This window comes from Carlito syrichta, unplaced genomic scaffold, assembly GCF_000164805.1.
Source record: "Carlito syrichta isolate Samal-C Ts95f unplaced genomic scaffold, Tarsius_syrichta-2.0.1 Scaffold305437, whole genome shotgun sequence".
Taxonomy (NCBI): Eukaryota; Metazoa; Chordata; class Mammalia; order Primates; family Tarsiidae; genus Carlito; species Carlito syrichta.
The window spans coordinates 574,973-587,656 of NW_007249533.1; the positions used below are offsets into that span (position 1 = coordinate 574,973).

The 12,684-nt window shown below is 38.4% G+C and overlaps 1 protein-coding gene across 1 annotated transcript in view; it reads left to right on the forward strand.

Moving 5' to 3' along the window:
- The window catches only part of IPMK (inositol polyphosphate multikinase), a 48,037-nt gene that overhangs the window by 1,516 nt on the left and 33,837 nt on the right, over positions 1-12,684 (forward strand). The window contains exon 2 of the mRNA XM_008061685.2: positions 3-180. Coding sequence (XP_008059876.2) covers positions 3-180 — 178 coding nt within the window. The remainder of the gene's footprint in view (positions 1-2; positions 181-12,684) is intronic.

The following is a 12,684-nucleotide window of genomic DNA, read 5'->3' on the forward strand; positions in this document are numbered from 1 at the left end:
AGCCGCCACCCCCCCTCCGACTCGAGGCGCCGGCCGCCCCCGAAATGAGGACCCCGCCGGCGAGCGAGGCCACCCCCGAGGGCACCCCGCAGCCGGCGGGCGGCAGGCTCCGCTTCCTCAACGGCTGCGTGCCCCTCTCGCATCAGGTGGCCGGGCACATGTACGGGAAGGACAAAGTGGGTAAGTGGGGGTGGCACGGGGCTCGGCGCTCCCCTTCCGCCTCCGGGAGCCCCCCGGCCGGCGGAGGCGGACCGGAGCTCCCGGGCCGGCCTGGACGCGCCCCCCGAGTCTGCACGCGCACCCCCCCGGCCTCTTCCGCCCTCCCCCGGAGCCTCGCCGCCAGGACACCAGGGGCTCGGAGAGTGGGGCGATTTCTAGGGTGTGGGGCGTCGGGGGGGCCGGGAGCGGCGTTCCTGGGCTCCAGCACCCCCAGGGAGGCTGGGTGTTGATAGGAGACGGCGTTGTGAGTGAAAATAAGGAACTTCATTTTTACTGGACGGGGAAGTAAATTCTCCCTCGAGCACAAGGTCTGTTTATTATAGGCGAGTAGCTATTGCAAAAGAAAAGGAATGAAATGCAGATGATGCTCCTCCAGTGCTTCTCTGCTGGGTTCAGCTGCATGGTTGGAGGAGAAGAAAAAAAGAGGGGGAGTGTTCTGGGAGGGTGGGTAAAGCTTGTCTCGGTTTCTCCGGGATTTCTCCCTGTCCCCTGAGGTTTTTCAGGTGTCTCCTTGATTTCTCGGGGAGGCGTGGTTTTTCAGGAGTGCAGAAACTCAGATTCGAGGTGGGAAATAGAGACATCTGCCTGTTGTACTAGATTGGTACAGAGATTAAAATATTCACTTACTCATTTTATAGGATTGTATCATGGCCTCTGTAAGACATTTTCTGAGTTCTCAACTTTTAAAGCCTGTCTCAGGTTAGGACTGTAATTCACCTAGCTTACTCACAGGGGTTCCCCGGGCCATGATTACTTGGGGAATCTGATGGGTGAGCATGTGAGTATTTTGGGTCTATGACCCGGAAGAGCCACTGGAGACAATTTGGTTTACGCTGGTAAAATTGCGTGTTTAGGCTTGTAAGATAATACTGATATTTTTAGGCGAGGTAACTGAGACCCAGCCTGGTTAAGTGATAAGCCTTAAGTCTCACTGCCACTGTGTGTTAGAACCGTGAAACCAAAGGGTTCTTCCTAGGAGACCTGTTTTTTCCAGCATGCGTTGTACTTGGGAAACAACTCAAACAAGGCTTTTTGAAAATGGATGAGTTTGAATGTATATTATTTCTCAAAGAACATTTCCCACTACGTTTATATTTACCTACCTGCTTTTCTCTTGTTAAAAATTGGGTGTTAATATTATTGTCATCTAGATCGTTTGTGTGCCTCTCCCCCCATTAAATTGTGAATTCCTTGAGGTTAGAGACCAAATCCATTTATCCCCATAGCCTTGTGCACAGACTAGGACTCAATTACACTTAGGAAACGTTGGGAGAGTGAAAACTGACAGTTCTTTTGGTACACAGAGGTAAAGTAACAGTGGTCTCCAGCTGCTCAGCATAGGCATTTCCTCCTGTGTGTCACTATCTGGTAATGAGAATTTGAGAGTATTTATCTGGTTACTGTTAATAGAGGAATGCCTCATGATTTATATTAATACATTGTGATGATAATGTTCCTAATAATATTTTAGATTCCTGAAAAACTAAATGTTTTCCTAAGGGTCTTTAGAGATTGACTTATAGGATTGTCATTTAAGAGTGTAACCACTGCCTATCACTAATTACCAGTATACTCTGAATGTGACATAAAACTACATTGCAAACAGTAGCTATAGTCCTTAATTTTATTTATTGTTGCATTCAATTGAAAAACCTTTTTGGTTTTTCAATTTCACAAGATTCTTTTGATTAGAGACTGTCTTTGTGTCACCAGCTTATGATACCTCCAACATGCTGTGCTAACACCCTAATAAATACTTGTTGAGTTTGATTCTCAGGTGTTTATACAGTCCTGTTTATGTTGTTAGTAAAAGGATACCTGAATGATTATAATCTTCCCCTTTTCATAAAATGGATAACAAGATGGTCAGTAATTCAAAGTTCAACAATTTATTATGTCTCTCTCCTATCATAAATCACATATAGTTTTAAGTGTATCGTTTAGATCATACTTTGGTCTGTCAATTGCAGTAATTTTCAGGATAAGCTTTGTTAAGGACATCATGTGGATATTTGTTTTTGTTTTGCCTTTTTTTAGTTAATTTTTGTTTCTGTCATTAAGTAACTAGGGTTTTTCAATTTAGGGTTGATATTTTACTTATTTCCAAAAAGTAGTTGTTGGATTTTTTAGTTTAAAAACTAAAACGTGGAATTTGATAGAACAAAGGTGCTTGAACAGAAAAATAGGTCTTGCTGTATATCTAAGTAACAAGAATATGTTAATAGTTTTGATATCAGAGTTATATTTTATGTTCGTTGCTGGAATTATATTTCATCAAAGTATATTTAAATCGTGATTCTAAAAATACAAAGTATTTGGCTTCTTAACATGTAAAAATAGTATACATGTTTGTTTAGGAAAAAAATTCAAACTGTTTAAGTAGTGCCCTTTCCCCTACTCATTCTCCCAGGGGCAATCACTGGTAATTTCCTGTCCATCCTTTCAGTTTTTTGTTTCTGCACATACATAAACACATTAACACAATTCTAATTTTTTTACACAAGTCTATCAGCAACTTTTCTTATTCTGTATTATACCATGTAATATACCCATATTTTTGTACTTAACAACTTACTTCAGTTTTCTAAAAAACTGTTGTATTCAGCAGTGTGGATTTGTCACAATTGGGAGTTTTAGATCTTTTTTTTTTTTGCTATTGTCCATAATGTATATATTAAACAGTCTTGTACATTAAATATACCTTGCACGTTGTGTAACTATTTCTATAGAAAGCTTTTACAAAAGTATAACAGCTATCAAATTTCCAAAACTCACCACAGTTAGCATAAAGTTATTTTTCTGTTTTAATATTTAAAATGTATCATTCATTTATTTCAAAAGTCCTTAAAGCTTTAAACAGATAGTTGAAATCTAGTATTTGTATCTTGATCCAGTTTAGGATGTAGAAATGAGGTAGTCTATAAGGGGAAACAAGGAATTAAACCGATACTTGTTATTGTGGAGGAGATTCACACCTATTTTGGCTTACTGGTCTATTCTTACTAGATATCATCTGAAGCTAATTGACTTAAAATAATTTCAAGCTTACAGAAAAAGTTGCAAGAACAATAGAGAGACCTTCTCTTACTATTTTGCCAAATTTGTTTTACTATTTCTTTTTCTGCATATTATTTTTTCTGAACTGTTTATAAGTTGCATATATCATGCCACTTTTACATGGCAATACTTCAGTGTGTATTTCTTAAGAACAAGGGGTAACACATTTATAAAATAGGGGAAATTTAGCAATGATACAGTACTTTAATCTATAGTACATATTCTGATTTTTGTCAGTGTTCCAGTACTGCAATGTCTTTTATTATACTTATTTTTTTCAGTATGTGATTCAGTCCAGAATCATTTATTGCATTTAGTTGTTATGTCTCTAAGACTCCTTTCATCTGTAATATATCCTCAGCCTTTCTCTTTTATGACACTGTCATTTTAAAGAGTACAGGCCAACTATTTTATAAAATTTTTTTCTTTGATTTGAGTTTGATATTTACTTTTTTTTTTTTCTGAGTTGGAGTCTCACTCTGTCACCCAGACTGGAGTGCAGTGGCCGCTCCCGGCCACCACAGCCTCGACCTGCTGGGCTCCGGCGATCCTTCCGCCTCTCCTTCTGCCTCAGCCTTCCGAGTAGCCGGAATTACAGGCATGTGCTACCACGCCCAGCTGATTTTTTGATTTATTGTAGAGATGAGGTCTCGCTGCCCAGGCAGGTCTCGAACCCGCGGGCTCAGGCAATCCACTCGCCTCAGCCTCCCAAAGGCGCAGGATTACAGGCTGAGCCACTGAGCCGGCTTTTTTTTTTTTTTTGAGTTGGAGTCTCTGTCGTCCAGACTGGAGTGCAGTGGCCGCTCCCGGCCACTGCAGCCTTGACCTGCTGTGCTCCGGCAATCCTTCCGCCTCAGTCTTCCAAGTAGCTGGAACTACAAGCGCGCGCTACCACGCCTGGCTAATTTTTGATTTATTGTAGAGATGAGGTCTCGCCAAATTGCCCAGGAGGGTCTCGAACCTGCGGGCTCAGGCAATCCACTCATCCCAGCCTCCCAAGGCGTGGGATTATAGGCTGAGCCACCGAGCCTGGCTGATAGTTACTTTTGATGAGATTCAGGTGATGCATTTCTAGCTGGAATATTGTGTAAGTTTGAACTTTTTAAGACATCACATCTGAAGGCGACGTGTCTGACTGCTCCTTATTAGTGGTATTAATTCTGATATTCTGGTCTAAATGTGGTCTAGCTTTTTCAGTACATAATTAATATTTTCCCTTCTGTAATTAATAAGGTATCTGTGGGGAGACACTTTACAATCATGCAGATACTTAGATTCTCATCTAACTTTACTCTTAGATTTGACATCTGTTGATTCTTGCCTGAAGCAGTCTTTGTTCTGATAGTTGCAAAATTGTGATTTCCCCCCCAATTCTACCACTCTTTCTATTTCAACAGCCAGTCAGCATTCTGAGAAATAGCCCTCTCTTTACTCCTATGTATGTGTGTCCTTGTTTATAATTAGTTTGAATCATGATTCCTGTTTTATATGTGTCATAGCCTGTGATAGAACTTATTTTGCTGCTCAAAAAAAAAAATTTCTTTTTTTTTTTTTGGTCGTCACGTCTCACTCTTGCCCAGGCTGGAGTGCCATGGCACAATCATGACTCACCGCAGACTCAACTAACCTCCAGGACTCAGGCAGTTCTTCTGCTTCAGCCTCCCAAGTAGCTGGGACTTCAGGTGTGCCATCATACCTGGCTAATTTCTTAATTTTTTCTAGAGATGAGATCTAGCTAGGTTGCTTAGGCTGATTTTAAGCTCCTGGGCTCAAGCAGTCCTCCTGCTTTAGCCTTCTGATATGCTGGGATTAAAAGCTTGAGCCACTGCGCCAGCCCTTTGCTGCTGAAATTATTCTATGTTTGACCACTGGGAGCACTTCTTTTCTGTCTTTATAAGTAATTTAAAATTATCTCTTAACCTTCTTCCCCAGTCCTACAGCTGTTTCTCCAAAGAGCCCTGGTTTATTTTTATTGAAAAAATGGTATATGATAACCAAGATATAGGTGCTAAGTGTTGCATTGCTATTGGGCAGTGACTGTTCTTCCAGACCTTTTCAATGGACATAATTTTAAAGCATGTATAAATATTTTAGAAATCATAATTTCATACTTCCAATTTCATTCCAACCCCAGAGTTCTTTTTTTCCTTACCTGATTTTAAATTTTTATTTCCCTTTTTCCATAGTGAAAATGCTGGCTCCCAGTGATATCAAAATGTTTGTTCTTTTGCTCAATCTATGATTTTCAGAATCTCTACACCCATAATACTGCAGAAAACAAACCTAGAATAAAGAATTCAAGATGAGATTTTCTTATAATAAGGATATGCGGTTGGAAACTGCATTCAAAAGCTAGTTGCATTAGTTTTTGTTGTTGTGTTTTTCCTCCTCTTCTTTGCAGTAGTATTCGTTTGAAATTCAGTTGGGCTCATTTGTTTTCTGTTTAAATTCAGTTCCCTTCCTACATTTTTATTTATTTAATTATGTACTTGAAAGCTTATAAAATTAACATGCTTTCCAAAGTAAAAACTTTACAGAAAAGTATAATCAGAAGTGTCACTCCCTTATCACTCTGTCCCATTTTTCAGCGTCTCTTGCGGGTAATCAGTTTAATTGTTTTCTGATTTATTTTTTCTGAGATTCTTGTTGCAAAATTAAGAAGATTTATATAAATTTTATTTCCTCTTCTTTCTGACACAAAAAGTAGTGTGCTATGTATGCTGGTTTGTGCATTGCTTTTAAAAGTTAACAATATATATACTGGAAGTCAGTATGTATCAGTTCATAGATCTCTTTCTCATTTTTTTTTTTTTTTTGAGTTGGGAGTCTCACTCTGTTGTCCACACTGGAGTGCAGTGGCATGCTCACGTGGCCACCGCAGCCTTGACCTGCTGGATTCAGACAATCCTTCCACCTCAGCTTTCCAAGTAGCTGGGACTATAGGTGTGCACCACCATGCCTGGCTAATTTTTTTGATTCATTATAGAGATGTGGTCTCGCCAAGTTGCCCAGTCTGGTCTTCAACTCATGAGCTTAGGCAATCTTCTCACCTTGGCCTCCCAAAGTGCTGGGGTTATAGGCATGAGCCACTGTGCCCGACCTCGTTTATTTCTTTTTTTACGCTTCGGCTGTGCTCCATTGTACATATATGTATGCCACAGTTTATTCAATCAGTTTTCTGGATTTGTTTTTGGCCTTTTATTTATTTTCTTTGGTTTATCAAAGCAATAATATTTCACTGTCTTGATTTAAGTTTGTAATAAGTCTTGATGAACAAAAGAATATGTATCCCACTTACTATTTCAAGATTGACTTGGCTTTTTCTGGTCCTTTGCATTTCCACATAAATTTTAAATCAATTTGTTACTTTTCCTAGGATAACTGATTAGATTTTGAATCTGTAGATTGCTTTAGTGATGATTGGTTTCTTTACAATATTGAGTTTTCCAATAACTGAATATGGTATACTGCTTCATTTATTTGGTACTTTAATTTCTATTACTGAGTTGTAGTTTTCAATGTAGAGGTCTTACACAATGTTCACTAGATTTTTCCTTAAGTATTTGATGCTACTGTAAATTGTACTGCCTTTTTTAAAGAAATTTTTTTATTTTGGAAAAATTTCATACTTACAAAAAAGTGTCAGAATAGTACAACAAACTAATGTATGCCATTCATGTGGACTGATCAATTATTAATATTTACCACAGGCCGGGCTCAGTGGCTCAGCCTGTATTCCGGCGCCTTGGGAGGCCGAGGTGAGTGAATTGCCTGAGCCCGCGGGTTTGCCACCTACCTGGGCAACTTGGCGAGACCTCATCTCTACAATAAATCAAAAAATTTGCTGGGCATAGTGGCGTGTACCTGTAGTTCCAGCTACTTGGAAGACTGAGGCGGAAGGATCGTGGGAGCCCAGCAGGTTGAGGTTGTGGTGGCCGGGAGCAGCCACTGCATTCCAGTCTGGGTGACAGAGTGAGACTCCAACTCAAAAATATATATATATATTTACCACATTTGCTTTATTGCTCTCTGTATATGATGAATTTGCAGAAATATTTAAGAATAAATTTCTGATATTGTGAACCCTTTCCTCTAAATACTTGTGTATCTCCTAAAAATAAGATGATTATTTTGTACCTATCCATGGCAAAATTATAAAATTCAGAATATTTAACATTTAGCTTTTGCTGTTATCCCAAAATATCATCTATAGCATTTTCATGCATCCATGATCACACGTTGCAGAGTTGACATGACTCTTTAATTGCCTGTTATTTGACACAGTTATTTATTTTTGCTTTATTTTTTATAACCATGAAATTTTTGAAGAGTATATGCACATGGCTTTTTAGAATATTCTTTAACTCTTTACACTCTGATAACTCCTCTGAGGGAGCATTGTAAACCTAACAAACCATTGAGATTTCTCCTCTTAGGGGACATAGAGAGATTGCTGGTGATTATACAGGAGAAACTTCTGCCAGCACAAATTTTTTAAAACTGTGTTTCCTTGAAGTTTTCCATTCAATTGCAAGTAAAAGCAAATAAAGAGATGGAATATATACTGAGATATGATCTATCAGTTGAGAAGTGGTTTTCAGGACTCACTAGTACATCCTTCCACATCCTTGAACAACAGATTGAACAATAAGTTACATATTATTAATGTGGGAGGAAGAAAATGAGACTGCCTTATTTGCTCAAATAGAAAAACATCAAATGGAAGACATCCAACAAATCACTGTTGCACAACATGTATCAATGAACCTGCAATGCTTGTTGGTGACTGTTTCACATTTACAACACATTAGAAAGGTATAAGATAAAATTTTGATTTGTCATAAATAAGTTCCTTAATGTTCAGAATTTCATTATAAACCAAATACCATTACAATAAAATAATTGATTCTGATGCTATACTATTTAATATGAAGTGATTCGTTTTTCACTGTTTTGTAAAAAAGTGTAGTCGAGTTGCTGTAGGTGATATGTGAGATGTTTCTGAATGCAAAGGGCTACATTAGGTTTGTGTGTTTTGTCAGGATTAGATTTAAATTATGCATTTTTGGAGAGAATACTATATGACTCATGTTGTGTCCTCAAAGCATGCCTATCATATGGCACCGGAAGCCAGTTGCATTATTGGTGATGTAACTTTGATCGCCTGATTAAGTCATGTCTGCCAGATTTATCCACTGTAAAGTTATCAATTTTTGCTTTTAAGTAATTTGAGAGGAATATTTTGAGACTTATAAATCCTCTTCCTCATCAAACTTTACATCCATTAATGATCTTTGACAGACTCATTTATTATGATAATTGCAAAATGGTAATAGTCTAACCCTATAATTTCTGTTATTTTTGTTAGTTGGCATTCTACAATAAGGAACAGATTTCTCTCTTCATTTATTCTTCAAGATAATGTTTTAGGAAAAACTCTCTCAAACTGTGTTGTTTCCTCTGCTCTCATACTACCACAACAATCATCAACATAGAATATGATTTCTGTGACCAAATGTGAGACTTTTCCCAATACACCAAGAGTGGACACCAGCTTGGAGTCCCCTAGTTCAATTCTGACACTGTCTACCTGGAGATAGTGTCAGATCCCACAGGATGAGGCCTCTGTCCCACAAGACTGCTCCCCTGCCCCCACACACATCCATCACAAGTCCAGTCCTCTGGAAGTTCTGACTGACCAGTTTTGAGTTGAGGCTCTTATGACCCTGCTTTGGGTTCAGTTAGTTTGCTGGAGCAAATGCAGAAACTCAGGGAAATACTAATTTAGGACTACTCTTTTATGATAAAGGATATTTTGAAGGTTACAGATGAAGAGATGTGTAGGGCCAGATGTGTGGGAAGGAATGCAGAGCATCTGTGCCTTCCCTGGGTGTGCTATTTTCCAGGAACTTCCATGTGTTCAACTATCCAGAAACTTTCTGAATCCTGTCCTTTTGAGTTGGGTGGTGATAGTTTTTTATTTTCTGAGCAAATCTGTTACGATTGGTATTATTTTTTCTGTAAATGTTTGCTAAAATTTATTAGTGAAACTGTTTGGGCCCGCAGTTGTCTTGGGAGGTTTTAAATTAGGAATTCAATGTTTTTAAGAGAAATAAGCTAATTCAGATTTATTTTTTGTATCAGTTTAATATTTGTGTCTAAAATAATTTGTTCCTTTCATCTAAATTGTTGCATTTACTGGTAGGAAGTTTATAATTCTCATTATCCTTTTAATGTTTATAGAGTTTGTGATGATATTAGCCTTTTTAAAATTTCTGATAATGGTAGTTTATTTTTTTCTCCTTGATTAATCTAGTTAAAGGTTTAACAGTTTTATTGATCTAAAAGAATTACTTTTTGTTTCATTAATTTTTCTCTATTGTCTATTTCTTAATTAATTGATTTGGCGTTCCTGTCTTTATTTGGAGCTATTATGTTCTTTTTCAGACATCTTAACTTGGAAACTTCTTTTTTTTCTAATACAAGCATTTAAAACGACTATTTCCTTTTAAGTATGGAGTGGTACCTTAGCTATATCCCACAAATTGTGCTTTGCTGAATTTTCATTATCATTTAGTTAAATATACTTTCTAATTTCCCTTGTGAATTTTGATCCATGGATATTTAGAAGTCTGTTATTTACTTTCTAACTATTTAGTATTTTCCCGAATATCTCATTTTTGTTTCTATTGTGGTCAGAGAATATTCTCTATATAAATATTCTTTGCATGATTCTAATCCTATAGATTTCTGAACTCATAGTCAATCTTGATAATGCTTCACTTATACATAAAAATAATATATATTCTATTGGATATGGCATTCATTCTGTGTCAATTTGGTCAAGTTGTTTGATACTATTCAAATTTTATACATTATTGCTAATGTTCTGTCTACTAGTTTTATCGGTTATTGAAAGGGGAATTGTGTATTTTTCCCTTGTGGATTTCTCTATTCTTTCAGTTCTGTCAGTTTTTGCTTCATGTATTTTTGAAGCACTAAATAATTTGGTACACACACAGTTAGGATTTTTGTGTCTTAGTGAACGATTTTATCATTATGAAATGTCTCTCTTCAGATATGATAATGCTTTTCTTGAAGTCTGCTGTGTCTAATATTCTATTTTACTTTTAACCTATCTGTGTCTTTATATTTAAAGTGTCTAGAAGCTTGTTTTTCTATCCTACTTGGGATTCTCTGAGCATCTTGGCTCTGTGTTTTTATGTTTTTAAATCATTTTAGAACAGTTTAGCAATTGTATTGTCAGATATTTTCTCAGTCCTTTTCTCCCATTTAAAAATTTCTTTTCAGTCTTTTTCAGTACCCTATTATATAATCGAGATTAAATAGAACAGACAATTCTCTTAATACGTATGTGTATCTTTTCTTTTTTAAAAATTTTTATTTTAAATTTTTATTTTAAATGTACCTAACAATTCAGGGTTAGGTACATAAGTGGTCATCGTGTAGGTAAAATTTGGGTACGCTTATTGATATTATGTGCCCTCTACCCCTCCCAGCAGTGTCCCACTGCTGTCTGCTTATTTTCTTATGTCACAATTTTTTCCTAATAATAAAAGCAATATCTGCTTATCACAGAAATTTCTGGAAGAAATTACCAAAAAGGAAGGAAATGTAAATTACCTAGATGGCAACATCATAAAAATGAAATAATATAAAATGTCTTGCAGCATTATTCCCTTTACTAAAGTACAGTTAGAAACTGTGGCTCAACCTGTAATCCCACGCCTTAGGAGGCTGAGGTGAGTGAATTGCCTGAGCCCAGAGGTTCGAGACCCACCTGGGCAACTTGGCGAGACCTCATCTCTACACTAAATCAAAAAATTAGCCGGGCGTGGTAGCACTGTAGTTCTGGCTACTTGGAAGGCGGAGGCGGAAGGATCGCCGGAGCCCAGCAAGTCAAGGCTGCAGTGGCCGGGAGCGGTTACTGCACTCCAGTCTGGGTGACAGAGTGAGACTCCAACTCAAAAAAAAAAAAAGAAAGAAGCTATTCAGTGACAGTCATCTTGAATACATCTGAACTTGGAGGAGAATCAGAGAAACACCCTGGACCCATAGATGTGAGAGAAACCTCAATTGTAAGAGAGGTGGTCATTTTAGAGCTACCTCCTCCCCCAAGCTGGCACAATACCACTCACAGAAAATTTCCCTAGACCCATTGTTTTCAAGGTGAGAGGAGGGAATTGGAAGTGGATGTTCAACTCCCACCAATCTGGGAATCTTTGTAGAAAGCCTGCTCCAGTCCCATTTCACAAGAACCATTTGGAATGCCAAGAAGCCTGACCACCTGGAGTGAATTGAGCACAAAGAGTAGGGGACTGATTGCAGCAACTGACATGTGGATCTTGTTTGGCTACTCAGTACTCTAGTCAGTGAGATGCCATGTTGAAGAGACTGGCCAGTGCCATGGAGCTGCTGGGAACACAGTCTGTGGGAAGGCTAGAATTCCTAGCTGAATTTTCCACAAAGCCAAGGTGTTTACATGGAACTTTTCCTTGGTTTGGAAACAGTTAAAAGACCGTGACTACATTCCAGTGTCCACTTAAGTCTTCCTCAGATGGCGAAACAATGGTGGGGAGGAATATGGTTCTAGGGCAGCAGCTAAGCTTTGGGGCTCACCATAAGTCTTCCTCAGACTGGGAAATAATACCAGGGCAATGATTTAGTACTAGAACAGCATTTGAGCTTCAGTGTTCACTTTAAGTCTTCTCCAGACTGGGAAAACATGACAGGGCAATGAATTAATGCCAGTGCAGTGTTTTAGTTCTCATGCTCACTATAAGACCTCCCCAGAATGGGCAGGAAGCAATAACAGACCAGCATTTAAGTTTCAATACTAAGGTGTAAAGGTCTAACACCATCAAAGAATATCTGCAAAAACTAGAAGTAGCTGACTTCTCAGATTCATAGGCATCAATGTAAAATGCAAGAATTGTGAAAAGACAGCACTATATGACACTACCAAAAGAAACTACTGGCCTTGCATAGTGGCTTAAGCCTAAAATCCCAGCACTGTGGGAGGCTGAGGTGAGAGAATTGCCTGAGCCCTTGGGTTCAAGACCAGCCTGGACAACTTGGCAAGACCTCATCTCTACAATAAATAAAAAAAAAATTAGCCAGGCATGGTGGCACGTGCCTGTAGTTCCAGCTCCTTGGAAGGCTGAGGTGGAAGTTTCACCTGAGCCCAGCAGGTCAAGGCTGCAGTGGCCATGAGCGTACCACTGCACTCCAGCCTGGGCCATAGAGGTAGACTCCAACTCAAAAAAAAAAAAGAAACTACCAAAACTCCAGCAATGGATCTATACAATGTTCAATTTTGAAAGTGAATTCAGAATAATTCTCTTAAAGAAGTACAGGGAATCTCAAGAAAATATGGAGAGAAAACTA